The sequence below is a fragment of the Leucoraja erinacea genome, chromosome 26, assembly GCF_028641065.1.
Source record: "Leucoraja erinacea ecotype New England chromosome 26, Leri_hhj_1, whole genome shotgun sequence".
Lineage (NCBI taxonomy): Eukaryota > Metazoa > Chordata > Chondrichthyes > Rajiformes > Rajidae > Leucoraja > Leucoraja erinaceus.
The window spans coordinates 10,174,612-10,200,938 of NC_073402.1; the positions used below are offsets into that span (position 1 = coordinate 10,174,612).

General features: G+C 49.0%; 1 protein-coding gene across 1 annotated transcript in view; it reads right to left on the reverse strand.

Annotated features, from left to right (window-relative positions):
* The window catches only part of col16a1 (collagen, type XVI, alpha 1), a 131,650-nt gene extending 109,373 nt beyond the window's left edge, over positions 1-22,277 (reverse strand). The window contains exons 1-7 of the mRNA XM_055656139.1: positions 21,779-22,277; positions 6,700-6,819; positions 6,110-6,181; positions 4,599-4,716; positions 2,373-2,496; positions 1,222-1,497; positions 251-331 (exon numbers count right to left, since the gene is read on the reverse strand). Coding sequence (XP_055512114.1) covers positions 251-331; positions 1,222-1,497; positions 2,373-2,496; positions 4,599-4,716; positions 6,110-6,181; positions 6,700-6,781 — 753 coding nt within the window. The 5' untranslated portion in view covers positions 6,782-6,819; positions 21,779-22,277. The remainder of the gene's footprint in view (positions 1-250; positions 332-1,221; positions 1,498-2,372; positions 2,497-4,598; positions 4,717-6,109; positions 6,182-6,699; positions 6,820-21,778) is intronic.
* Between the last annotated feature and the right edge of the window lie 4,050 nt (positions 22,278-26,327).

Consider the following 26,327-nt stretch of genomic DNA (forward strand, 5'->3'; position numbering starts at 1 on the left):
GAAGGGGAAATGAGCAATGTTTGCATCATGTCCCCCTCTCCCATTCCCTCCCCCTCTACCTCCCCCTCCCCCTCCCCCACCCCCGCTCCCTCTCCCTGCCCCCCCTCTCCCGCTCCGCTATACACTGCAACCCCAGACAGCTGGTGATCACCGCAACCACCCTGACCTGGTGTGTTGCCGGAATCCGGGAATACCATCGGGATAGCAAGGATGCGGGGATGTGCGTGGGAGGGGGAACGCCGACACTTACCCGGACGCCCGGTATCTCGCAGCACGTCATCTTCTCGGCCTCGAAAGGGTCGCAGAACAGGATCATCTGCTGCAGGTCAACCTGTGCAGAGACAAGGTGGAGAAGTGAGTGGAGGGCGTGAACTACGCCCGCGGGCCTCTGTTTGTGGGGGCTGCCCCAGCCAGCACAGGGGGGGGGGGGGGGGGGGGGGGGGGGGGGGGGGGGGGAGTGAGGGCCAGAGCTGACCGTGGCAGCTCCCCCTGACCTCTTACTGTGCTGACTGAGGATTAGATCGGGGGAAGGGCAGAGAACCATGGACCTCCTACACCTCATCCATTGCTTCCGTCCAGGTGAAGATGTTTCACCGGGGACATTCCCAACCCATTAGCAGGCACCCACAACGGCTGCTGCTTCTCTCTCTACTCCTGCCCAATGGGACGGGAACACCATGCAGGGTCCCGGCTTGGTCTGTACAGGTGGCGGGACCAATCACCACCTTCCCTTAAAGAAGTGGCATGGCCAATCGGCATCTCCCCCTTCAGTGCGGGTTGGATGTGGTGAGGTCCAATCAGCATCTCCCTTTCAATGGGATGTGATGGGGTCCAATCAGCATTCCCCCTTTTGCAAGCATGTGACAGGACCAATCAGTAGCTCCCCTTCATTGGGGGTTGAATGTGATGGGGACCAATCACCATTCTCCCTTTGGCAAGGGTGTGAGGACCAATCTGCACCTCCACTTTGGTGGGGATGCGATGGACCAATCAGCACCTCCCTTCTGGCGGTCTACCATTGCTCGTTGGCACCGAAGGTGTCGCCAGCAGCCAATAAATAGGCGACGATTTCACCGCGATACAGAACTTAGTTTTCTTTGTGACAGGGTCCCTACTGCCGTTGCCATGGCCACAATGAGCTGGAGATGTTGGCCACCATGCCTGTAGGGCCGGTGATGGGGGGCTGACCAACTGCTGGTGGGCAACGCTGACGGGACCAACCTCAGCCGGCTGGTGGTTCTCGGCGAGTAGACCCATCGCCGCCTGGCCCTCCGTGTCGATTTCGCCGCGCTCCTCCACCAATTTCATCTCGATGAGTCGGCAGTCGAGGTAGAGAGAGGCCACGCTGTCCTGTATTCTGACCACCAGCTTGTGCCAGCGGCGATCAAAGAGGGCAGCCACGCCCTGGCCACTGAACACCCAGCGCAACTGTTCTTGGAACCGGCCCTGGGCCTGGAACTCCACCGTCTTGTTCCTCCCGTCGACACCGATCGAAAACTGAGAGCAACAGGGAGAAAAGCCTGTAACAACTGAGACAGTATCTTCACCACAGACCGCAGGAGAGGGCAGAAGTATCTGTCCCGGACTAGACCTCTGTGTCTCCAGCCGCACAGTGGTACAGTGGTAGAGTTGCGGCAGAGCATAAGATGTACAGGTTTGTAGGTTAATTGGCTTCGGTAAAGATTGCAAATAGTCCCTAGTGGCTAGAATAGTGCTACTGTATGGAGTGATCGTTGATCGGTGTGGACTTGGTGGGTTGAAGAGCCTGTTTCCAGGCTGTAACTCTAAACTAAACTAAACTAAATCTAGGATCAAGCAAGGCCTCAACTCTCCTTTCAAACGGATCAAATTGGATTTCAAACCAAACCATTGACCGCACACTCTATCCTATCCATGGGAGTGGGTGGTGCGGAAGCAGAGACATCTCCCAGTTCTCCTTCACACCAAAACCAGGAGACCATCACCGAGAGTAAATGGGCAAATGGTTTGGTGAAATTGTAAATTGTCCCTAGTGTGTGTAGGTTAGTGTGCAGGAATTGCTGGTCGGTGTGGGCTCGGTGGGCCGAAGAGCCTGTTTCTGCGCTGTATCTCTAAACTACGCTAAAACAAAACTCTCCCTGCATCCACAGCTCCCTGTCCCCAACCCCCCACGTCCCCATCCCCCCACGTCCCCAGTCCCCTGTGTGCCCAGCCCCCGTGCCCCAGCTTCCTCTGTCCCCAGCACCCTGTTCCCAAGCCTCATGTGTCCCCAGCCCCCCGCGCTCCAGCTCTGCCTGTTCCCAGCTCCCCCAGTCCCCAGCTCTCTGTGCCAGTCCGGCTCAGAAGGCTCTCCCTCAGGGCACGGAGCCCGGTCCAGTGCATGGCCGACCCACCTGCGTTCGGCCCTGGGAGTCGGTGATTTTCACCAGGTACCAGCTCTCCTTCAGTGTCCTCTTCTTCATCAGCAGCGTGGCCAAGAAGGTGAAGTCCGTGGGCAGCCCCTTGGGGAACACCTGGCTGAAAGACAGGACAGACGTGCATCAATGCACGGAACGGCGCAGTGTCGCGTCCCCCACACAACACACTGATCCTCCCCGACACCCTGACCCACGACCCGGACTCCCCGACATTCCCCCCCCCCATCCAAGACCACTGACCCCCACCTTTGACCACTGACCCCCAACCTCGTACTTCCCACCCCCGTCCCCCTAAGACCAGATGCAGCCGCAGTGAGTTATCCTCTCCACAACCTGCCTTCCCAGACTCCCACACAGACCAGACCTCCCACCATTGACTTCATCGACACTTCATGCTGTTTCTGAAAAGCAGCCAACATAATCAAAGACTTGTCCCTTACCCCCTCGCCCCCCCCGCCATTCCTTCTTCTTCCCACTCACACCCGGCAGAAGATACAAAAGCTTGAACGTGCACCACCAGACTCGGGAACAGCGTCTTCCCCTCTGATATCAGGCTCTTGAATGGTCCTTCAATAATCTATGGCATTGTCCAGTTCACCTCTACCCCATTGAGGACATTAGACTATGTCTATGGAACTGAGGCACTCAAAAACTGAGAACTATATTCTGCACTCTGTATCTTCCCCTTTGCTCTGCCAAATGCATTTGAATTTGACTTAATTGTATGTATGTATAATATATCTGAACTGTTTGGGTTGCATGCAAAACAAAGCTTTTCACTGTAGCTCAATCCAAGTGACAATAGTAAACCTGAACCTAAACCCAATCTGGCGAAGGACCTGACCTCCAGAGCTGGAGCCAGATGTTGACCAGCAGCTGTTTGGCCATTCTTTCATCCTTTCCTCTTTCTGGCCTGGAGTTGGAGATGTTACACAACATTGAGCTGTTTTGGCTCTTTCTCAGACTTAGCTAAGAAAAATAAATACCAGAGCTGCATACCAGGTTACTGATGTAATATCAGTGATTCACAAACTATGCAACAAGTTGGAAAATTGAGACCAATGAGAGGTTCAATGCAACGGGAAGGCTGGAGTTCCCCAATATCCCCGGGCAGTAGGAAGGTCACTTAATTGGTTGGTTGAAAGATGGATTGAAAGATACAGCATGGAAATAGGCCCTTCGGCCCATTGAGTCCATGCCGATTATCTATCACCCATTCACAATAGTTCTATGTTATCCCACTTTCGCATCCACTCCCTTCACACTAGGGGCAATTTACAGAGAAAAAGTCAGGGATCGAACCTGGGTCTCTGATGCTGTGAGGCAGCAGCTCAAAGCCAGCCTTCAGAAAGTGTCCCACTGCAAGACACCGGGAACTTTACGCAACTAGCTCAAAGTTACTACACCCCGGGTAGAGTCACACCTTCAGTGTCTGTACCCCAGGTAGAGTCAGCACTCCCACCACTGGAAGAGTACTTTTTCTGGACAAGTATTTTTGTTGCAATGAGCTGGAAGCGCTGCAGACATTGCAGTAATGCAAACAGGAAGCACCGATGTTATTGGACAAGAACGATAAACACCTCAGCTGACAGCTGGATCAGGAATGATTCTTTGCGTTGGCTACACCTCACCCTTTCCTCCCACCTCCCCCATCACCGTCTCTGGATTTAAGCTAAAAAGTCTCTGCTTCGATTGTTTAAACCCTTCACTCTCTTTTCCCAGAGAACAGAACCCTTCAGAACCTTTTTCCCGGGGTGGTAATTTCAAAGACTAAAGGTGATAGGTTTAAGGTGAGAGGGGCAATGTCTCTCAAGGTGAGGGGAGCAATTTCAATGTCCTGCCACTGGTGTAAATGCTACAGAGATGCACCTAAGCTCAGTGTTCTCCACTGACTGGCACACAGCGGTGAGGCAGTGGACAAGCACTGACCACCCTCGCAGAGCAGTTGACACACAGCCCCTCCCTCCTCCCTCAGTCCCCTCAATGCTCAGAGAGACCGGCAGAGCTCTCCAGGTCTACAGGGACCTCTGGGGAGATGCTGCTGGATGGGGCTCAGGTCTCCTCAGGGTTGGAGTGGACAAAATGGAAGGTCACTGCCACAGATCTCCTCAATCCAACCATTCTCCCCATCACCCCCGATAAACCACTGTTAGATCTCGTACCAGAGTCACCCCTTCCCACCCCATGGCTGCTAGCACTTACTCCGTGGCTCTGACCAGGGACACATTTCCTAATCTCACAATCAACGATCCGGTCGGACTTCGGATTTTCTTCAGTGCTGGCGTCTTAAAGAGAGAGAATCTCCTGAGTAAATTAAAGCCTGCAAGCCAAAGAAGAAGAGTCAGTGTCCATAGGTATCTCCAGACCCAAAATGTCATCTGTCCATTCCCTCCACAAATGCTGCCTGACCCGTTGAGTTCCAGCACCTGTAATTCCTTGTATCTCTCCGTATATTCTAGTGGTTACCTGCTCTTCTCCCTCAGTGTTGCCCAGGGACTACTGAGCATTGGTCCCAGCACATCTGCAGGACTGCTGCCTGCCAGATGTTGCGAGGACATCCCGAAGAAGGATGTGATCAAACGACCAAACCCTAACCCCATACATCTGCTGTCACCCAGCTGTGGTGAAACAGCTGGCCTTCTGAACAGCTGGATCTGCCTCCTCCCAGTCGCAAGCTTCCCGCCAATGCGGTGATGGCTGTAAACATTGGGTCCCAATCATGCACTCTTTGCTGACCCCCCACAGGGGACGGTGTGGAGGCCCCAGCACAGCCCAGGTTCACCGGGTTTGCTTTAATGCAGATCCTCAGGACCTCATGAAATGGGGCCCGATACCAGTGGAGAGACTGATGACAAGGCAGTAGTCGAGATGTGCGCAGGCAGACTGGGGAGAGAAGATGGTTAGAGGAGGCGAGGAGATTGAGGGCGAGTTGATGGGTTTAAAGGTGAGATGAGATGAGGTGAGGGGTTTGTGGTTAGAAACATAGAAACATAGAAATTAGGTGCAGGAGTAGGCCATTCGGCCCTTCGAGCCTGCACCGCCATTCAATATGATCGTGGCTGATCATCCAACTCAGTATCCCGTACCTGCCTTCTCTCCATACCCTCTGATCCCCTTAGCCACAGGGGCCACATCTAACTCCCTTTTAAATATAGCCAATGAACTGGCCTCAACTACCCTCTGTGGCAGAGAGTTCCAGAGATTCACTACTCTCTGTGTGAAAAAAGTTTTTCTCATCTCGGTTTTAAAGGATTTCCCCCTTATCCTTAAGCTGTGACCCCTTGTCCTGGACTTCCCCAACATCGGGAACAATCTTCCTGCATCTAGCTTGTCCAACCCCTTAAGAATTTTGTAAGTTTCTATAAGATCCCCTCTCAATCTCCTAAATTCTAGAGAGTATAAACCAAGTCTATCCAGTCTTTCGTCATAAGACAGTCCTGACATCCCAGGAATCAGTCTGGTGAACCTTCTCTGCACCCCCTCTATGGCAATAATGTCCTTCCTCAGATTTGGAGACCAAGATTTGGAGGTTAGAGGAGATGAGGTGCTAGAGGGCGAGGGGCTAGAGGGCGAGGGGCTAAGGGGCGAGGCGTGAAGTTAGCGTTGCCCAGCCCAAATCTTGCCGCATACTGTGCCTAAGAATCCAGCAAGAGAGAGCTGCAGCAAAGGTCACGGACAGACAGCGCACGTGATTCTGCGCTGAGAGAGTCTACCTGAAACGTTAACAAATTGCTCCTGGTGTCGCGATTTCCATCCATCGTGGTGGACACGTGGGCACGGAACATCTGGAAAGGGAAGGTCCATCAGACATTAGCAGTACAGTAACAGTGCCACGTGGGGAAGCATGGAGTCCCTGCATGTCTCAATGCACATCAGGCCGTTAGGTACAATAGAAATGGAAGAAACAATGACAATTTCAATTTATGTACAAAATACAACAAGCAGCGGGTAGAACTGCTGTCACACAGCGACAGACACCTGGTTCGATCCTGACCTCGGGTGCTGTCTGTGTGGAGTTAGCATGTTCTCCCCGTGACCATGCGGGCTATCTCCGGGTGCTCCAGCTTCCTCCCATAACCCAAAGATATGCCGGTTTGCCCCTACCCTGTAATAATCACCACCCCTCTCCAGCCATAAAGTTCCAGGACAAGACTTGAAACCAGGTCCTGAGCTCAGTAGTCAGCTCTCTGGGGCAGGCGTCAATGGTGGTAAAATCACCGCAGTGTTTGAAGGTCAGACAATGGAGGATATCTGGAGACCAGTCCGAGGGTGTCCCACTGCACTGTCGGGGTGCAGGCCTTACCTCTGCCCCTTGCCAGCACCTCCGTGCTCGACTGCTCCGCTGTGACAGACGCCCACAGGACGGCAAACCAAAGTGTCCACATGTCTGCACCAATGCCCCTCACCAACGCTCACACATCACCTGGAAGAGACAACATCACCGTCAGCCCCAGGTCACCATCATCCCCCAGACACTGCCCCATGGGGTACTCCCCCTCACCCCCACCTCCTCACTTCTTCTCCCAGTTTGTCCATAAGAGGCCACCCTTACCCCATCTTTACTGAGTCTTTATTCCCAGGACAAACAAGTTGAACAAAGTAGAACAAAGACATGTAGGTTTGTAAGTTAATTGGCTTCTGTAAATTGACCTCAATGTGCAGGATAGAAATAGTGAGTGATCACTTGTTGGCTTGAACTCGGGAAACAAAGAGCCTGTATCAATGCTGGAGATAAGGTAAACTAAAATAAACATGGAACATGGAAGTGCAGCACAGTGCCCTTCAGCCCACAATGTCTGTGCCGAACATGATGCTAAGTTAAATTGATCTCCTCTGCTTGCAGTTGATCCATATCCTTCCATTCCCAGCATATCCAAGTGCCTGTCTAACCCCTTCTAAATGCCACTATCATATTTAAAAGCTCTGAAACAACACTATTAAAATGTTTCCACTATATATCCTTTCTGTTCCATGAATGACCCAACTTCTCCAATCCATCTGCATAACTGAGTGAGTGTTAAAGGCTGAAACATTCACCATCATCTTTGACCAGAAGGACTGAGAAGACAATCTCAGCTATGGAGCTGGGCTCCAGAACTACCCGAGTGCGAGCCAAACTGTTCCAGAACAATCACAATCACTGGTAAAATGGAAAATTGCCCAGTTACAGCCGTCCTCAGGACAATTCCAATCTAGCTGAGCAAACGGAGGGGAAGCATCGTCGACTGTGCAATCTACAACACGGACTGATCAATACCTTGCTCACCCAGGTTTGGTTTTGCCAGGGCTCATTCTGCTCCAGAACTCACCACTGCTTTGGTCCATGTACAGGCCACAGAGTAGGAGTCCAGAGATGACAGTGACAGTTTGACACAAAGGCAACTCTTGACCAAGTGTGGTAGTAAAGGACCCTGATAAAACTGAAGTCAATGGGCATCATGGAGAAAGGACTCCAGTGGTTAGACTTGGATCTATCACAAAGGAAGATGGCTGTTGGAGGTGAGGACATACATAGGAGTTCCTCGGGACTGGGTCCCAAGTCAACCACCTTGAGCTGCATCCATAGCCTTCCTTCCATAATATTCGCTGATGGTTGCCCAATATTCCAGTCCCATTCCTCAGTGAATGAGGGAACCCACACCCGCTGCAAGATTATCAGTTCAACATCACAATCCGTGCTGGGACGTTGCAAATAACAATCGGACCCCAGAAGTACCTGCAATGACACAGAAACACTGGCCACCTGCACTCACATCCAATGGCATTTCTATTGCAAAATCCCTCAACATCAATATCTCTGGAGTCATTTGCCACCAAACTACACTGGCAGCACATTCCAGGCATCCATCACTCTCTGTGTTAAAAACCTGTCCTGTACATCTCTGTTAAACTTTGTCCATCTCATCTTAAAGCTATGCCCTCTAATCTTTGACAATCCCACCCTGTGGTAAAGGTTCTGACAGTTTACCCTTCGATACAAGTCAAGTCAAGTCAAGTCAAGTCAAGTTTATTTGTCACATACACATACGAGATGTGCAGTGAAATGAAAGTGGCAATGGTTGCGGACTTTTGTGCAAAAGACAAACAACAAAACAACCAAACAAATTATAAACACAATCATAACACACATATTCTTTTACATAATAAATAATGAAAGGAAAAACGTTCAGTAGAGTTAGTCCCTGGTGAGATAGGCGTTTACAGTCCGAATTGCCTCTGGGAAGAAACTCCTTCTCAACCTCTCCGTTCTCACCGCATGGCAACGGAGGCGTTTGCCTGACCGTAGCAGCTGGAACAGTCCGTTGCAGGGGTGGAAGGGGTCTCCCATGATTTTATTTGCTCTGGAGTTGCACCTCCTGTTGTATAGTTCCTGCAGGGGGGCGAGTGAAGTTCCCATAATGCGTTCGGCCGAACGCACTACTCTCTGCAGAGCCTCATAATTGTATATGCTTCTATCAGTCTCTGGTGCTTCAGAGAAAGCAATTACACTTCTCCTTGTAACTAATACCCCTATTCGGGCAGCATTCTGGTGAACCTCTTCTGCACCCTCACCAAAGCCTCTACATCCTCCCAGTAATAGGGTGACCAGAACGTCATGCAATATTCCACATGCGACCCAACCAAAGTCCTGTAAAGCTGCATCGAGACTTCCTGACTCTTACACCCAATGCCCCAACTAATGAAGGCAAACATACCATACGCCTTCTTAACCACTATGCCCTTTAACATAGAACTAGTGTGAATGGGTGAACGGTGGTCAGCGTGGGCTGAAGGGCCTGTTTCCATGCTGTCTTTCAATTCCATTGTATCCCCATCTCTTGCTGTGACTGAGTGAGCCGCACAGCCACATCAACAATGGCCATGAACAAAAGAGTCCCTGTACTGGACCACCCATGTCGAAGCAATGGTCAAGAAAGCAGACCAATGCCTCTACTTCTTTGGAAGGCTTAGGAAGTTTGGTATGTCCCCTACAACTCTCACCAACCTCTGCAGATGCGTTGTAGAAAGCATTTCATTTGGGATGCATCACGGCTTGCTTTGGGAACAGCTCCATCCAAGAACGGAATAAATTGCAGTGAATTGTGGACACAGCTCAGACCATCACACAAACCAACTTCCCTTCCATTGACTCCATTTACACAACGCAGTATCCGCAAGGCCAACAGGGTAACTAAGGCCGAGTCTCACCCCAGTCACTCCCTCGTCTACCCTCTCCCATCAAGAAAGAAGTACAGTGGTGTGAAAAAGCATACCTCCAGATTCAGAGACAGTTTCTTACCAGTTGCTATCAAGTAACTGAACCATCCTACCAACAACTAGAGAGTGGTCCTGAGCTACTATCTACCTCATTAGAGACCTTCAGACTATCTTTAATTGGAATTTACAGGACTTTATCTTGCACTAAACGTAATTCCTTTTCTCAGTTATTTGTACACTGTAGACGGCTTGATTGTAATCATGTATAGTATGTCCAGTAACTCTTCAGCAGGCAGCAAAAAGCTTTCCATTGTACCTCAGTACAGGTGACAATAAATTAAACTACTCTGTGCTGAGCTATGCATTGGGAAGTGGCCAGTGGCAGGGGGTCCTCTGGATACAGTGTCACCGCTCTGTCTCAGTCACAGGTATATCTTCAAGCCGCCCCTCCTCAGGCCTTTCCTGGGGCTGGTGCTTCACTCCAAGTTGTGGCCTTGGGGCAGAGTGAGGGGGCCAGTGTGGGATCCACAGACACTTCCACAGGAGAAGCGGATGGGGCAAACGGGCTGGGGGTACATGAGGGTAAACACTCCTTCCTCCACTTACTCAGGGCGTCGATTTTCCCCGGGCATAGACACCGGGTTTCCAGCTCCATCCCGCTGCTCCTGCTCCAGTGTCAGCAGAGATTCCCAGGAGTCAGGGGCAGTCACGATGGCGCAGTGGTAGAGTTGATGCCTTACAGTGAATGCGGCGCCAGAGACCCGGGTGCTGTCTGAACGGAGTTTGTACGTTCTCCCTGTGACCCGAGTGGGTTTTCTCTGAGATCTCGGTTTCCTCCCACATTACAAAGACGTACAGGTTTGTAGATTAATTGGCTTGGTAAATGTAAAAATTGTCCCTAGTGGGTGTAGGATAGTGTTAAAGTGCGGGGATCGCAGGTCGGCACAGACTCGGTGGGGGGGGGGGGGGGGGGGGGGGGCATGGGTAGAAGGGCCTGTTTCCATGCTGTATCTCCAAACTAGACTAAACTAAACACAACCTAGCACTTTTCCAGGGAAACTTAAATTCTATTACCAGCCAAATGGTCCCACACCATCGTAAAATGCTCTGTTTGCATTTCATAAGAGGTGGTTTATTTAAGCCCAAAATAAATCTTCCCTCCTGCGAGAGGGTTGGAAATGCAAACAAGCCAAGCATTCTTACGGTGGTCTGCCGCAGACCCACACTGAGGTAGCCAGCTCCTTGGAGATGTTCAAAGCCTGGCTGGCGTCGGGTCCTGACTTGTGGACAGTTGGCATTTCTCCTGGGATACACCTCAGTGAGATCATCGAGTGAGCTCTCGATAGAGAGATGAAGCACTTCCAAACCAACCCGGGTCAAACATCGAGGAGCCGATCTCCGCCGGCAGATCAGCTCCAAATAACAGCAGCCAACAACGTTGCTTTCTTTGGCTCCCAAAGTTGCCAACTGATTACTTCAAAAGCAAACGTGAAGTAGGGAAGGAGTGGGGTTATGGAATGGGGACGGGGGGACGGGGGGGGTAAATTAAGGAGGGGCCAGAAAGAAAATAAGGTGGGAGATCAAATGAGAGGCTGGAAAAGGATGGGAGAAAGGGGGGGGGGGAGAATGTGGAGAGTGGGAAAGGAGGATGGGTGGGGGACAGACACTGGGGTGATGAGAGGAAGGAAGGTAGGGAAGGGAGGTGAGGCTGATGGCGACGGGAAGTCCTAGTGCACACAGATCGTGGGTATCTCAGTTTTAAATGTCAGACCTTGGTTTGACTAAAAGAACTTCCATTCACTGTACAAAAGAGCAAAGTGCTGGAGGAACTCAGTGGTTCCAGCAGCATCTGTGGAGGGAATAGACAGGTAACGTTTTGGGTCAGGATCATTCTTCTGACTGATGGAGCAGGGGGGTGTGAAAGATGGAAAAGAGAGGTGGGGGTGGGACAAAGACCAGTGAGTGATAGGTGGATACAGATGAGTGGGTGTGATTGGCCGATGGCTGGAGCATGTGATGAAGGCTGGAGGTGAGATGGTGTCAGAAAAATGATATGTAGAGCTGGATGTGGGCTTTAGGAATGGGGTTGGGGAGATGGGGCAGAGGGGTGGGATAGTGGGAGAAATGGGTGCACAATTGTTTGGGTTAATTGCAGAGAAGAGAAGGAGTTAGGGGTAAGTTAGGGAATAAAGAACGGTATGACCAAAACGTTATCTGTCCATTCCCTTTGCAGATGCTGCCTGACCTGCTGAATGCCCAGTTATTTTAAGCCATGCTGTCTGGCATTTTGCCTCTAGTGCAGATACTACTGTAAGCCGTAAGCATCAGTGCAGGCAATTAGAACATAGAACAGTACAGCGCAGCAACAGGCCCTACGGCCCACAATGTCTAGGCTGAAACACGATGCCAAGATAAACTAACCTCCTCTACCTGCACGTGGTCCATGTCCCTCCATGCCCTGCATACTCATGTGCCTATCTAAAAGCATCTTACATGCCACTATCAGATCTGCCTTGACCACCACTCCTGGCAGCGCATTCCAGGCCCCCACAACTTCCTGTGAAAAGCTTTGCTCCTCTCACCTTAAGCTCTGCCCTCTAGGCCTTGACATTTCCACCCTTGGAGAAAGATACTGCACAGAGCCTGCCCATTGCTGCCTTAAAGGGCTGGAGACCCAGGTTCGATCCTGACTACAGGTGCTGTCTGTACAAAGTTTGTGCGTTCTCCCTGTGACTGCGTGGGTTTTCTCCAGGTGCTCCGGTTTCCTCCAACATTCCAAAGACATGCAGGTTTGTAGGTAAATTGTCCCTAGTGTGTAGGAAAGACTAGCGGGTGATTGCTGGTCGGCACAGACTCAGTAGGTTGATGGGCCTGGGCTGCTGGGCACGTACTTCAAATTGTGATTTCAATACATGCACAACACTAGGCTTTGAGGCAGAGCAGTGGGCAGCAGATGCAGGGTGCACTGCGGCAGCTGTCCACGGTTCACCGTAGGTAACGGGCCCTGTCTCTCCCCAAGCACTGTCTGGGATCAGGATCACTGCTGGGAGGGTGCATTGTTCTTGTGCCTATAGTTGGCGGTTCCTCCCACACCCACCTCCCCCTCCCCTTGCCTTCCCCCTCCCCCTCCCTGTCACTGCCTTCAAAATCCCTCCTTTGCCCGAGTCTCAAGTCCTGGCTGCCTCTTAAGGGCCTGTCCCACATTTGCGCGTCATGCAGGTGGCGCGCAAAGATTTTGTACATCCCAAAATCCTGGGACGCCGCGCGCAACCGTGCGTCACTGCCTACATCACCAAGCATCATGCATACGTAATGCGCACCATGCGTGCATCAAGTGCGCGTCACGACATGTGTGTCGTGCGTCGTGATGTGTAAATGGTGTCGCGTAAATGACGCGCAAATGACGCCCAAGTGGGACAGGCCCTTTACAGACTGCAGCGCTACAAGACATTGGTTTGGCCACATTTGGAGTATTGTGTGCAGTTTCAGTCGCCGTGTTACTGGATAGCTGTGGAGACATTGCAGGGGATGCAGAAGTGGTTTACCCGAATAAGGCCTGGATTAGAGGGCATTGGGTATAAGAAGAGGTTGACAAACTTGGATTGTTTTCTCTTCAACATTGAAAGTTATGGGGGGGACCTGATAGAAGTATATAAAATTATGAGGCATGCAGCATATACAGTCAAAACACTTTTCCTAAGGATGGAAGTGTTAAAGACGAGAAGGCATAGCTTTATGGTGAGAGGAACAAAGTTTAAAGGAAATGTGCAGGGCAGGTTCTTTTTTAAAACACAGTATCATGGTACCTGGAACATGCATCTAATCCCCTCTGCCTGTACATGATCCATATTCCTTAATTTCTTATCCATGTCGAGTGGTGGTTGAGGCAGATATGATAGTGGCGTTTAAGAGGCTTCTAGATAGGCACACGGATATGCTGGGAATGGAGGAGTATGGATCACGTGCAGGCAGAGAAGATCAGTTTAACTTGGCATCATGTTCAGCACAGACATTGTGGGCCAAAGGGCCTGTTCCTGTTTTGTACAGTTCTATGTTCTATATAAACCCACCCAGTATCTGCTGCACACCGTGGACCAAACAGAATCCCCCTTTAGTAACACTCGCAAATTAAAGCAAGCGGCACGTGAAGAGGAAACTCTCCCCGACGCCCAGTGACATACAGCACTTAGTTTGGGTTCTGCAACTCGCAGAAATTAGTACTTTTGCAACAACTGGTGCTGGCTTTCCAAGTCCTCATTATTCCCGAGGTTTTTCCCAATTAAACTCTATTAGTTCCTACGCTCGAGTGTTAATTAACTTTTATTCATAGCAGATGGTTTTCCGTTGCCTCCATGACCACGGTCTTTCATCTTCTAAGAGCGCCGGGGCCCACACTGGGGCTGGTGAGTGCACTGCCAGGCAGAGGGTGCGGGTAAACACACAGCCGTTAATTCCCCCGAATGTGAGCCTGTCTAGCAAAGCTGGGGTGGAGGGGGAACATAAGGGGCTGCAGGGAGATGAATGGGGAACAGGAGCTTCATAGAACTCAGCTGAGTGCGGCAATGAAACAGGCCCTCGGCCCACAATGTCCGTGTCAAATATGATGCCAAGTTAAACTAATCTCCTCTGCCCGCACGGAATCCATATCCTTCCATTCCCTGCATATCCATGTGTCTAAAAGTTTCTTAAACACCACTACTGTATCTGTCTCCGCCACTCTCTGTATAAAAAACCTTGCCCCACACATCCCCATTAAACTTTGCCTCTCTCACCTTAAACCTATGCCCTATAGTCTCAGGCATTACCACCCCGGGAAAAGAGATGTAATGCCGAGTGAGGCTTTATAAAATGCTGGTCAGACTGCGTGTGGAGTATTGTGAGCAATTTTGGGCCCTATGTCTGAGGAAGTGCTGGGGCTGGAGAGGAACCAGAAGACGTTTATGAGAATGATCCCAGGAATGAGTGGGTTAACAAATGATGAGTGTTTGACGGCGCTGGGCCTCTACTCGCTGGAGTTTAAAAGGAAGACATTTCCTCATTTGAAAATTGCTGAATAGTGAAAGGCAGAGATAGAGTAGTTCTGGAGAGGATGATTCTACTAGTGGGAGAGTTTTGGACCAGAGGTCATAGCCTCAGAATAAAAGAGGGTTCTTTAGGAAGGAGATGAGGAAGAATGGCTTTAATCAAAGGGTGGTGAATCTGTGGAATTCATTGCCACAAAAGGCTGTGGAGGCCTAGTCAATGGATATGTTTAAGGCAGAGATAGATAGATTTTTGATTAGTAGGGGTGTCAGGAGATTTGGGGTGAAGGCAGGAGAATGGGGTTAAGAGGGAAAAATAGATCAGCCATGATTGAATGGCGGAGTAGACTCAATGGGCCAAATGGCATAATTCTGCTCCTATCACATGAACATGACCTAATGAAAAAAGTTCCAATTGTCTACCCTATCTATGCCTCTCATAACTCAATATAATTGATTAGGTCTCTCCTTAGCCTTCGGTTTTCCAGAGAAAATCATTCAAGTTTGTCCAAGTTCTTGTAGCTAATCCCTTCTAATCCTGAAAGAACTCTGGTAAACCTCTTCTGCACCCCTTCAGAGCCAGCCTAGTCTTGTTGGGCCTCTTTGGTGTTAAGGGAATAAGAAAAATATGGTGAACTAACTAGAAACCCTCAGCAGAAGAACAAAAAAAGGCTGAAGTGGTGACCTGGATTTTGCAGGAGTCAAGAGATTTCTTCTCCCCTGCCGAGTCACAAGGCACTAGATCTGGGGGCAAGAGAACGTCAGCAAGCAACATCGAGGGAGAGCTGCTGCAGCAGAGGTGCCGACTCTCAGATGAGGCGTGAAGCCAAGTGCTGGCAGCCGTGCACTGGGCAGTAAACTCGGCCCATCTAGTCTACTCCGCCATTTAATCATGGCTGATCTATTTTTCCCTCTTAACCCCATTCTCCTGCCTTCACCCCAAATCCCTCTTCCTGGACACAATCATTGGAAGAGCAGAGAGAGCTCCCGGTTTATCCTGGCTGCCATTGTCCATTGTCAATTATCTGGTCATTCCTGTAGTTTAAACTGCAATGCTGGTTTAAACTACAAGTTAGTCACAAAATGCTGGAGTAATTCAGTGGGACAGGCAGAAACACTGGAGAGAAGGAATAGGTGATGTTTCGGGTCGAGACCCTTCTTCAGACTGGACTGAAGAAGGGTCTTGACCCGAAACATCACCCATTCCATCTAACCAGAGATGCTGCCTGTCTCGCTGAATTCTGTGGCTCCAGCATTTTGTGTCTACCTGGTCATTTCTATTTGCTTTACATAGGGAATTAGAGATGGAGAGAGGCAAGGGCTATGGGGTAAGATCATGGGGATGGGCCAGTGGTGTGCAACAGGTTCAGAGGCATCTCCCATGCCCCGAAGATCCTTTGTCCTGAAATGCCCCAGCTTCACTGGATGTGGGAGCTGACTCAGTGCAGACTGTTCACCACACTTTCCTCAGTACAACAGTGGTTGATGTTTTATCTGTGAAAGGCTTGAGAGTATTCTGGGGTTGTGGTAAACTAGAAACAAGTTTCATCTTGCTCTGCCCTGGGCTACAAAGTAGTTTGCATTGAATGATTGTGTGTGAAAATATTTGAGTAGCTGGGTTCCATTAATGAAAGATTTACTGTTTTGCCAATTGATAAAACCAGGATATCATCAAGAGTCAGGTTCAAGTTCACCAGTGGGGAACCATGCGTCAAAGTGGCTTTATTCTCTGCGGAAGGTTGATCGATGGTCAGCGTGGAGTCTGTGGGCCGAAGGGCCTGTTTCCAGGCTGTACCTCTAAAACTCAAAAAACTAAAACCCGGCTATTAAATGCAAGGTTTAGATTTTAGAAAATGCAGCATGGAAACAGGCCCTTCAGCCCAACAAGTCCGCGCTAACCAGTGATCATCCCGTACACTAACACCATCCTACACACGATGGACAATTTTGCAATTTTCGCCAAAGCCAATTAACCTACAAACCTGTACGTCTTTGGAGTGTGTAAGGAAACCAGAGCACCTGGAGAAAAACCACGCAGTCACAGGGAGAACGTACAAACTTTGTATAGACAGCACCCGTAGTCAAGATCGAACCCGGGTCTCTGGCGCTGTAAGGCAGCAACTCTACCGCTGCGCTACCGTGCTGCCCTTGAAGTCCATCAACAAGAAACCAGGCATCATATTGGCCAGTGGTCTCTGGGACAGGGGCCAAGTGGAAATCTTACATCAGGTCATTAGGAAAAGCGGTGCAGGAAGCCAATGAGTTTTCTCGCGGGATTGTTGGGACAGTTTGCTCTTTCAACCCTTCCAGTGATTTTAAACCAGGTCGGACTCCACAAATTTACAATGGTCCCAGTGGGCAAGCACAATGTTTACCCTGGGCATATCTGTGAGATCACAGACACCAATGAGCAGTTTATTATAAGGTACCCCCCAAATAAGGTACCAACAAATCACAGCTGCTCAGAGAGTAGTAGGAAATCACAGCCTCGGATATTGTCAAGAACACTATCGAGCGACGTTCCATTCTGTAATGTTTAAGAAGGAACTGCAGATGCTGGAAAATCGAAGGTACACGAAAAATGCTGGAGAAACTCAGCGGGTGCAGCAGCATCTTTGGAGCGAAGGAGATAGGCAACGTTTCGGCCCGAAACGTTGCCTATCTCCTTCGCACCATAGATGCTTCTGCACCCGCTGAGTTTCTCCAGCATTTTTGTGTACCTTTCATTCTGTAATCACTGGAACACAAGAGTAAACACTGACACACTCCCATGGACATAGCTTAAGGGACACCCACTAAAATTAACGGACCTTCACATCCCCTAGTACAATCCCGTGCACTCTCTGAACCTATCATCATTGCTGCAAACTAGCCGTCACACTCTGAGTCACCGACCCGCTCTGAACAATCACACGTGTAGACAATGCCTCGGGCTACGTCAACACAAATGCCTGAGCACAAGGAATGAATCTGCAGAAGTGCATGCGTCGCAACCTTACACATTGTGGGGGGAGATGCAGACATTATTGCGAGTGTTTTCTTTAGTATCCTGGTCAAGGTGGACAGGTTGCTTTTTTAAGGCTATGATCTCAGATATTTTGCACATTATTAGAGAATTGGGCAATTTAGTTTAGTTTACATACAGCGTGGAAACAGGCTCTTCGGTCCACCGATTCCGCGCCGACCAGCGATCCCAGCATTAGCCCTGTCCCACGGTGCGAGTTCATTCCAAGAGCTCTCCCGAGTTTAAAAAATAATCAAACTCGTGGTAAGCACGGAGAATGAATGTAGCGGGTAGGTCGGAGCTCGGGGACGTCTCTTAGCACTACCGGCAGGTACTCGTGAAGACTCACTAACGGCAGGGAAGTATGGGAAGACTCGTAAAGATTTTTCAACATGATGAAAAATGGCCATGAGAGCCCCGAGTACCGATGAGTGGCCATTACCGTAAATCTCCGAGTTCGAATCAGGGCAAACTCGGGAGAACTCTTGGAATTAACTCGTACCCTGGGACAGGGGTTTGACACCATAATATATTTAGCACAAAAGCTTACAGACTGAGTAAGCATGGGTAGAAAGGTCAACTTAGTGAAGGTAACCCACATCAGGAGAGGCAATAAATAGATTTAGGAAGTGTTTAGATTTCAAGTTATAACCAGCTGAAGTAAAGATAAACATAGGAGGTTGTAAACCAGCTGAGGGTAATAAAACATCTAGAGATAGGAGAGATTATTTAATCCATTTGTCAGACAAGTGGGACAATGGTTTTCTACATAACAGGGAATAAAAGTTTAAAGATAAGTCTGGGGAAAAAACAAGGATGAAAGATGGCAGAGGAACTGATGAATTATGTTAAAAAGTAAAATCCATATGTAACCATGGCATCATGTATAAAAAACCCTGTGGGTGCTGTGAATTGGGTTCTCACTATATACTATGCCAGCCTTGAATAAACCCACTTGTTTGAGAATCTCAGCACTGTTGTATGAGATGTTCTTTGTGTCTCTCCTATTCTGAGATGTAATGAAGATAGCGACTAAAGAGGCCACAGGTAAACTGAAGGAACAGCACCTCATATTCCACTTGCGTAACTTATAGCTGACGGTATGAACATTGAATTCTCTAATTTTATCTAACTGTCAACCCCTCCTAACACAACTCCCCCTCCCCTTTCTGTTTCCCCCCCCCTCGTGTTCCACCCAAATTCACATCTATGTCTCCCCTCCCACTCCCACCTACATTCCTTCCTTTAGCTTGACAAAACCTCCAATCCTCGTCTCACACCAATTGTCAATTAATCTCAAGAATTCCACAGACTCACAACTCACTGTGTGAAAAAGTGTTTCCTCATCTCTGTTCTAAATGCCTTAACCCTTATTCTTAAACTGTGCCCCCCCCCCCCCCCCCCCCACATGTTTCCTGCCCAACATGTCATTCACTTTCTTCACTGCTCCCAAAATGTTACTTTGCAAGTTGAATCAGTAGTAAGGAAGGCTAATACAATGGTCGCATTCATTTTGAGAGGGCTACAATACAAAATCAGGATGAAATGCCGAGGCTTTATAAGGTACTGATCAGATTGCATTTGGAGTATTGTGAGCAGTTTTGGATGTGCTGCCATTGGAGCGGGTCCAAAGGAGGTTTACGAGAATGATCCTAGCAATGATTGAGTTAACATATGATGAGCGTTTGAAGGCACTGAGTCTGTATTCACTGGAGGTTAGAAGGATGAGGGGAACTTTATTGAAACTTACTGAATAGTGGAAGGCCTCAATAGAATGAAAGTGGAGAGGATGGTTCTGCTAGGTGGAGAAAGCCTCAGAATAAAATAAAGTACCTTTAGAAAGGAGATGAGAAGGAATTTCTTTAGTCAGAGGGTGGTGAATCTGTGGAACTCGTTGCCATAAAAGGCTGTGGGGGGCCAAGGTAGTCGATATTTTTAAGGCGGAGATTGACAGATTTGTGATTAGTATTGTTGTCAGGTGTTATGGGGTGATGTAAGGAGGATGGAGTTGAGGGAAAGATAGATCAGCCACGATTGAATGGCGGAGAAGACTTGATGGGCTGAATAACCTTATTCTGCACCTACAACTTATGAACTTGTTCTCCGGAGATGCTGACTGACCCGCTAGGTTACTCCAGCACCTTGGTATTTTTATCTTCGCACTACCGGTTGTACTTGTGTTGGGCTTGATTGTATTCGTCTATGGTGTCATCTGATTTGACTGGATTACTCGCAAACCAAAAGCTTATCACTGTACATCGGTACGTGTGACAATAAGAAACCAATACTAAAGTCTCAGGGTTACGATTCAAACAGCACAGGAACCCAGTCTGGGGCACATTTTAATGATGTCCAGCTCTGATTCTACTCTGCCGCCCAAACATTTTAACTTCAAATAGATCATTCTCTTTAGAAAGTCTCTGCTGAATCTGCATCCACCTCTTTCCAGAGGTCCCATCAGCACAGACCATATCCAAAGCATTACTCAATCACCCTTCTTATCCCCGGGTCTTCTAGTTACCAACCTCCTGTCAGAGCAAGGAACTGCAGATGCTGGTACACAAAAAAAGGACACATAATGCTGGAGTAATAGCCCTGTCCCACGGTACGAGTTCATTCCATGAGCTCTCCCGAGTTTTAAATAAATCAAACTCGTGGTAAGCACGGAGAATAAACGTAGCGGGTACATCGGAGCTCGGGGACGTCTCTTAGTGGCTCGTAATGCTAATGGCAGGTACTCGGGAAGACTCGCTAATGGCAGGCAAGCACGGGAAGACGTGAAGACGTGAAGAACGTTGAAAAATGTCCACGAGAGCCCCGAGTATCGATTACCATAAATCTTCGAGTTCGAATCAGAGCAAACTCGGGAGAACTCTTGGAATAAACTCGTACTGTGGGACAGGGCTTTAAGGCAGCAAGTCAGCCAGCATCTCTGGAGAACAAGGATAGGTTCTAGGAGCAGAATTATGCCATTCGGCCCATCAAGTCCACTCCGCCAGGTTGCAAGTTGGACAGGTTGGACAAATCAAGTCCACTCCGCCAGACAAACTTGGATTATTTTCTCTAAAGCGTTGAAGGATGAGGGGAAAGCTGAGAGAAATATATGAAGTTATCAGAGGCATAGATAGGGTAGATAGTCAGAAACTCTTCCTCTGGGTGGAAATGTCAAAGTCCAGAGGGCATAGGTTTAAGGTGAGAGTGGGAATTTTTAAGGAGTTGTGCAGGGCAAGTTCTTTACACAGAGAGTGTAGGGTGGCTGGAACGGGCTTCTATGGGTGGTGGTGGAGGTAGATACATTAGTGGCATTTAAGAGGCTTATAGATAGGCACATGTATATGCAGGGAATTGAGGGATATGGATCAAGAGCAGGCAGAGAAGATTACTTTAACTTGGCATCATGTTTGGATCAGACTTTGTGGACTGACATGCCTGTTCCTGTGCTGTTCTACGTTCTAGTTCCAGAGAGGAAGTGCAAGGTCTGCAATGAGGTGGGTTGGAAGATCAGATGATACCCAAGCTTATGGGAGAACCATACTCTGTAAACGGAGGGGAGAAAGATGTTCCCAAGTCTGGTGGAATGTGATTTCCTGCATTCCCTGGGACCTCCCAATGCCCAGACCCTGGGACACACTGGGGGAACCCTGCATGGTCGCTTGCTGCCGACCAGTAGCTGCCACTGAGAGGCACTGTGCAGCTCAACAAACCAACATACCCTACGCCCTCACCCCGGGCACTGTAACACACACTCTCCCACACTGTCACAGCGCTGCCAGACATGGGGGGGGGGGGGGGGACGACAACAGGTATCAGGGACAAGGTCCATACATGATTGCAACCCTCTCCTCACTCGCAGGTGCTCAGGCCTATGGCCAGAACTGACCCCTGGAAATGGGGGGATTCCTGCCTCTTCCCCTCCCCTCCAGTTCTATCATATACCCTCCAGCACCCACATCTCCAACCCTCCTCCCTTAACCTCCAACCACTTCCCTCACCTTCTGCCCCTCTCCCCTTCTTCCCATCCTGCCCCCTCCCCATTGCCAGTCACTGTACCCCCACCCACCTCGACCCCCTACCTCCAGTTCCTCTCGGGACCCCCCCGCCCGTGTATGGAGGGGTGTCTTCAAGCACCCAGGGCGTGGGTCAGGAGTGTGCCAACTCACCTTGGCTGCGGGCCAGAGTTGCTCCGGGCTGGGCTGGGCTCTCTGTCGCCGGCGGCTCGCTCCTTGCACCGTCCCGTTACACCACGGTCCCCGATCAGCGGCTGGCTGGCTGTGTTCCGAGCTGCAGACCCCCTCGTCTCTCTCTCCCGGCCGCTCGGTCCGTCAGGCAGTGCTGGGCGCGGTGCTGGGTCGTGCAGGAACGCCGAGCCGCTCCCGATCCAAGAGCAGAGCGAACGTGGATATAGTTGGACAGTATCCACGGAGCTGGAGCCGGCAGCCGAGCGCAGGCACTGACGAGAGGGGGCATGTCCCAACTCACATCTGGTTTCAAGATCGACTTGGCGGAATGATTTTCAAAAATGCGTTGGAGGCAGGATGGGAGGGGGTGGCTTAGTGCAATGTTGAACTATGGTGGTCTTCACTGCCGATCCACAACCTGGTGACAGAGGAGACCCTTGGTGTCCCCACGCCAGCCCTGGTCTACAGATGACCTCCTCGTCTTGTGGGTCTTTGCAAAGGTCGCCAGCTGTTTCTGATCAGGTGCCGATAAATCCAAAAGTAACAGTTCCGTTTCATTCATTGTCACGTGTACCGAGCTACAGTGAAAAGCTTTTGTTGCGTGTTAAGCAGTCGGCAGATAGACAATACATGTTTACAATCGATCCGTTTATAGTGTACAGATACATGATATGGGCATAACGTCTAGTGCAAGGTGAAGCCAGCAAAGTCTGATCACGGACATTATAGAGGGACAGGACATCAGAGGTAGATAGTAGTTCAGCACTGCTCTCTGGTTGTGGTACTATGATTCAGTTTCCTGATAACAGCTGGCTGGATACTGCCCCCAAATGTGGTGGTGTGCGTTTTCACGCATCTATACCTTTTGCCCGATGTGAGAGGCCAGAAGAGGGTGGCCAGGGTGCGACTCGTCCTTGGTTATGCTTCTGGCCTTGCTGAGACAGCATGAGGTATAAATTATGTCAACAGAAGGGAGGCTGGTTTGTGTGATGGTCTGGGCTGCATCCACAATTCGCTGAAATTTCTTGCTGTCTTGGATGGAGTTGTTCCCAAACCATGTTGTGATGCATCCTGATAAAATGGTTTCGATGGTGCATCTGCAGAAGTTGGTGAGAGGTGTAGGGAACATGCCAAACTTCCTAAGTAGAGGTGTTGTTCTGCTTTTTTGTTCGTTGCTTCAATGTGGGTGGTCCAGGAGAAGTTATTGGTGATATAAACTCCTAGGAAAAGATACACACAAAGTGCTGGTGAAACTCAGGGGCCAGACAGCATCTGTGGAGAACTTGGATCGGTGATGTTGTGGGTTTAAGACCCTGCTTCAAATTGACTGAATTGATTGAAAGATGCAGCTTAGAAACAGGCCCTTCAGCTGCCGAGTCCACACCAACCATCAATCATCCGCATACACTATAGAAATGTTTCAAAATTTTGAGATTTAAAAAATCAAGTCTGCAATTTATCCCATCAGATAAAGCATAACAATAAATTTTATTTGACACCTAATTCACTTTCATATCTCAAGTAATAAAAAAGTTATGGCCATTTTCATACTCGGAAATTAGCATCTTGTTCCTTATTGATTTTCTATGGACATAACAAAAAAGCTGTGATCGTGGACAGTCAAAAGCCCATAACCTTCTTAAAAATTAAGAGAACTGAATGAAATTTTCAGTTATCATAGATTGAAGCATTCTGAAACAAATATAAAATAATCTTATTTGGATGACCTGAAATTAAAGCATATAATTAGTTAGTTACCCAATTGTAGCTAATTTCAAACTTCAATTACCGAACTAAACATCTATCCATTTCTTAATAAATGATCAACATTTTTAAATAGCCCAAGTGTCCAAATAATATTCACAAATAATTCACAATAAAACATGATTTTTAAATCTCATTTACATCAATTTATAGGCCAAATGGAAGGAATTTAGAGTTCATTTGCTGTAAATTAAAGTCAATTTAAATCGGCTTTCTAGTGGGTTCCTGTGAACGTGCAGATGCTCAGCCACAATTCAGGTAGGTTTTGTAACATACCTACACACTAGTTCTAAGTTATCCCACTTTCTCATGCACTTCTTACACACAAGGGGAAATTTTACAGAGGGCTAATTAACTTACAAACCCACATGTCTCTGGATGTAGCAGGAAACCGGAGCACCCAGAGAGACCCACGCAGTCACAGGGAGAACCTGCAAACTCCACACCGACAGCACCCGAGGTCAGTTTTGAACCTAGGTTTCTGGCTGTGAGCAGTAGCTCTACCCGCTGTGTCACTGTGCTGATTCTTAAACCAATATCCACTTGGTTTGAAACGAACACCTGCACAAAATCTGCCAATGTTCCTGCTGTGCTTCCTTTCACATGGATTAGCCACCATTTCCAAACAGCCCCCATTGAAGAATCATTCATTGCACAGTGACGTAGCTTCATACAGCACGGAAACAGGCCCCTTCAGTCTAATTTTCCCAAACTGACCGTGATGCTCCACTTACATTCACATGTAATATGTCCAGGTTTGTGGACAACACAAAGCCAAGCGTGAAGGTGAGCCTTGAGGAGAATGCAGAGGGGTTCCTGTTGGACTTCAGACTAAAGAGATACAGTGCGGTAACAGGTCCTCACCCTGTACACTAGCAATATCCCACATACTAGGGCAATTTACAATTTACCGAAGCCAATTAACCTATAAACCTGTATGCCTTTGAAGTGTGGGCGGAAACAGGAGCACACGGAGAAAATCCACGTGGTCACGGGGAGAACTTACAAACTCCGTACCGACAGCACCGACAGAAAGGATCCAACCTGGGTCTCTGGCACTGTAAGGCAGAAGCTCTAACTGCACTGTTCCGGGTCGGTGTCCCGTCAGTCCAAGGTCACCCTGGACATCTCCGGCCGCCCCCAGACAGGGATGGGACACTCAGGAAAGGACGGGGGCGGTCCAGTTGCTATCAAACAGCGCTTGCAGCGCCGGAGACCCGGGTTCGATCCTGACTATGAATGAAATGCAGGTCTGTAATCATGCAGCAACACAGCTGCCGAGAATGTTTATCACGAGTGACCTATGACTTGGGCATGTGCAGTCGGAAAACCAAACTCGCTTATTGTTACCTGAATGGTGAAAGGCCGGGGAAGGGGGTGACAACGCAGATCCTGTATGTGATTGTGCAGTCACAGCACAATGAACACGGTAGTGTGCAGTTGTTATCTCCTTACCTGAGGAATGATGTTCTTGCTATGGAGTGACGGTTCACCAGGCTGATGGAGAGAGGTCGGGAGGGTTGGGATTAGGTGGTGAAACGATGGATATTTTTTAGTGCAGAATGTAGTTGAGACCAAATCAGTAATTATATTCAAGAGGGACTTTTATATAGTTATCATTACTGGGAAAATAGTAGGATATGTCGAGAAAGCAGAAATGGGGCATTAAATTTGGATGATTAACCCTGGCCATATTGAATGAAGGGTTTGAAGGGCCAAATGGCCTCCTTCAGTTTCAATGTTCCATATTCCTGAAGGGTAAACCCAGGATTCTGTCCCAGCCTCTGGAAATTGTATCTTTACTTTCATGAGTGAACAGGAAAGGTTTAGAGGGATATGGACCAGACCCGGATAAATGGAACTATCTCTGATAGAGCATCTTGGTTGGCATGAACGACTTGGGCCGGAGGGCCTGTTTCCGTGCTATACCTGTATGACTCTATTTGTTGCATCTGAATTGGCTTTATGCAGCGTGTTGGAGATATCGCTTCAGCCCAACTTTGCCAATCTGGAGATCGGGGCCTTCACACACAGAGTGGTGGGTGACAGGGAGTAGTGGCGGAGGCAGATACGGTAGTGGTATTTAAGAGGCTTTTAGATATCACATAGATATGCAGGGAATAGAGGGATATGGATCACAGGCAGGCAGAGGAAACTAGTTTAACTTGGCATCATGGTTAGCACAGACATTGTGGGCCGAAGGGCCCATTCCTCTGCTGTAATATTCCAGATTCCCTGTTGAACAGTGGTGCAGAGCATCGAGACTGAAAGGAAATGATGTCAGGTATCACTGGATTGGAAAACATGACTGCCTTTTAGGTTGCTGAGAGGCACATGTTTCTAATTTACAGGGGGAAACATTTGGGCTATACTTAGCTCTGGAGGCACAGAAATATAAATCAGGCTCCTGTCCCTCGGCGTAGACTCTCTCAAACTTCTCAGTAAAACAAGACACAAAAGGACTTTCAAAGATCGGGAGTGGAACAGGCCTGTGAGATCTTGTCTCTGTGTGACACTTGAAGGAAATAAATGGGATTTTCCAGCGAACAGCAAGACCATAACAAACACTGTAGCTGGGGCTTCACATTCCACAGCCGGGGAACGTCACGTGGAATTCCAGCTGCAAGGCTTCATTTATCACCGCTCCTGCCTCGGTAAACCCTCTCATCTCCTCTGAGTGGGTGAGAGCGTTGTGGATCTGTGCCCTGCAGAAGAAGGAGATCCCTCATGCAGTAGGTCATGGTACTTAATGGGATAGAGATTTGTA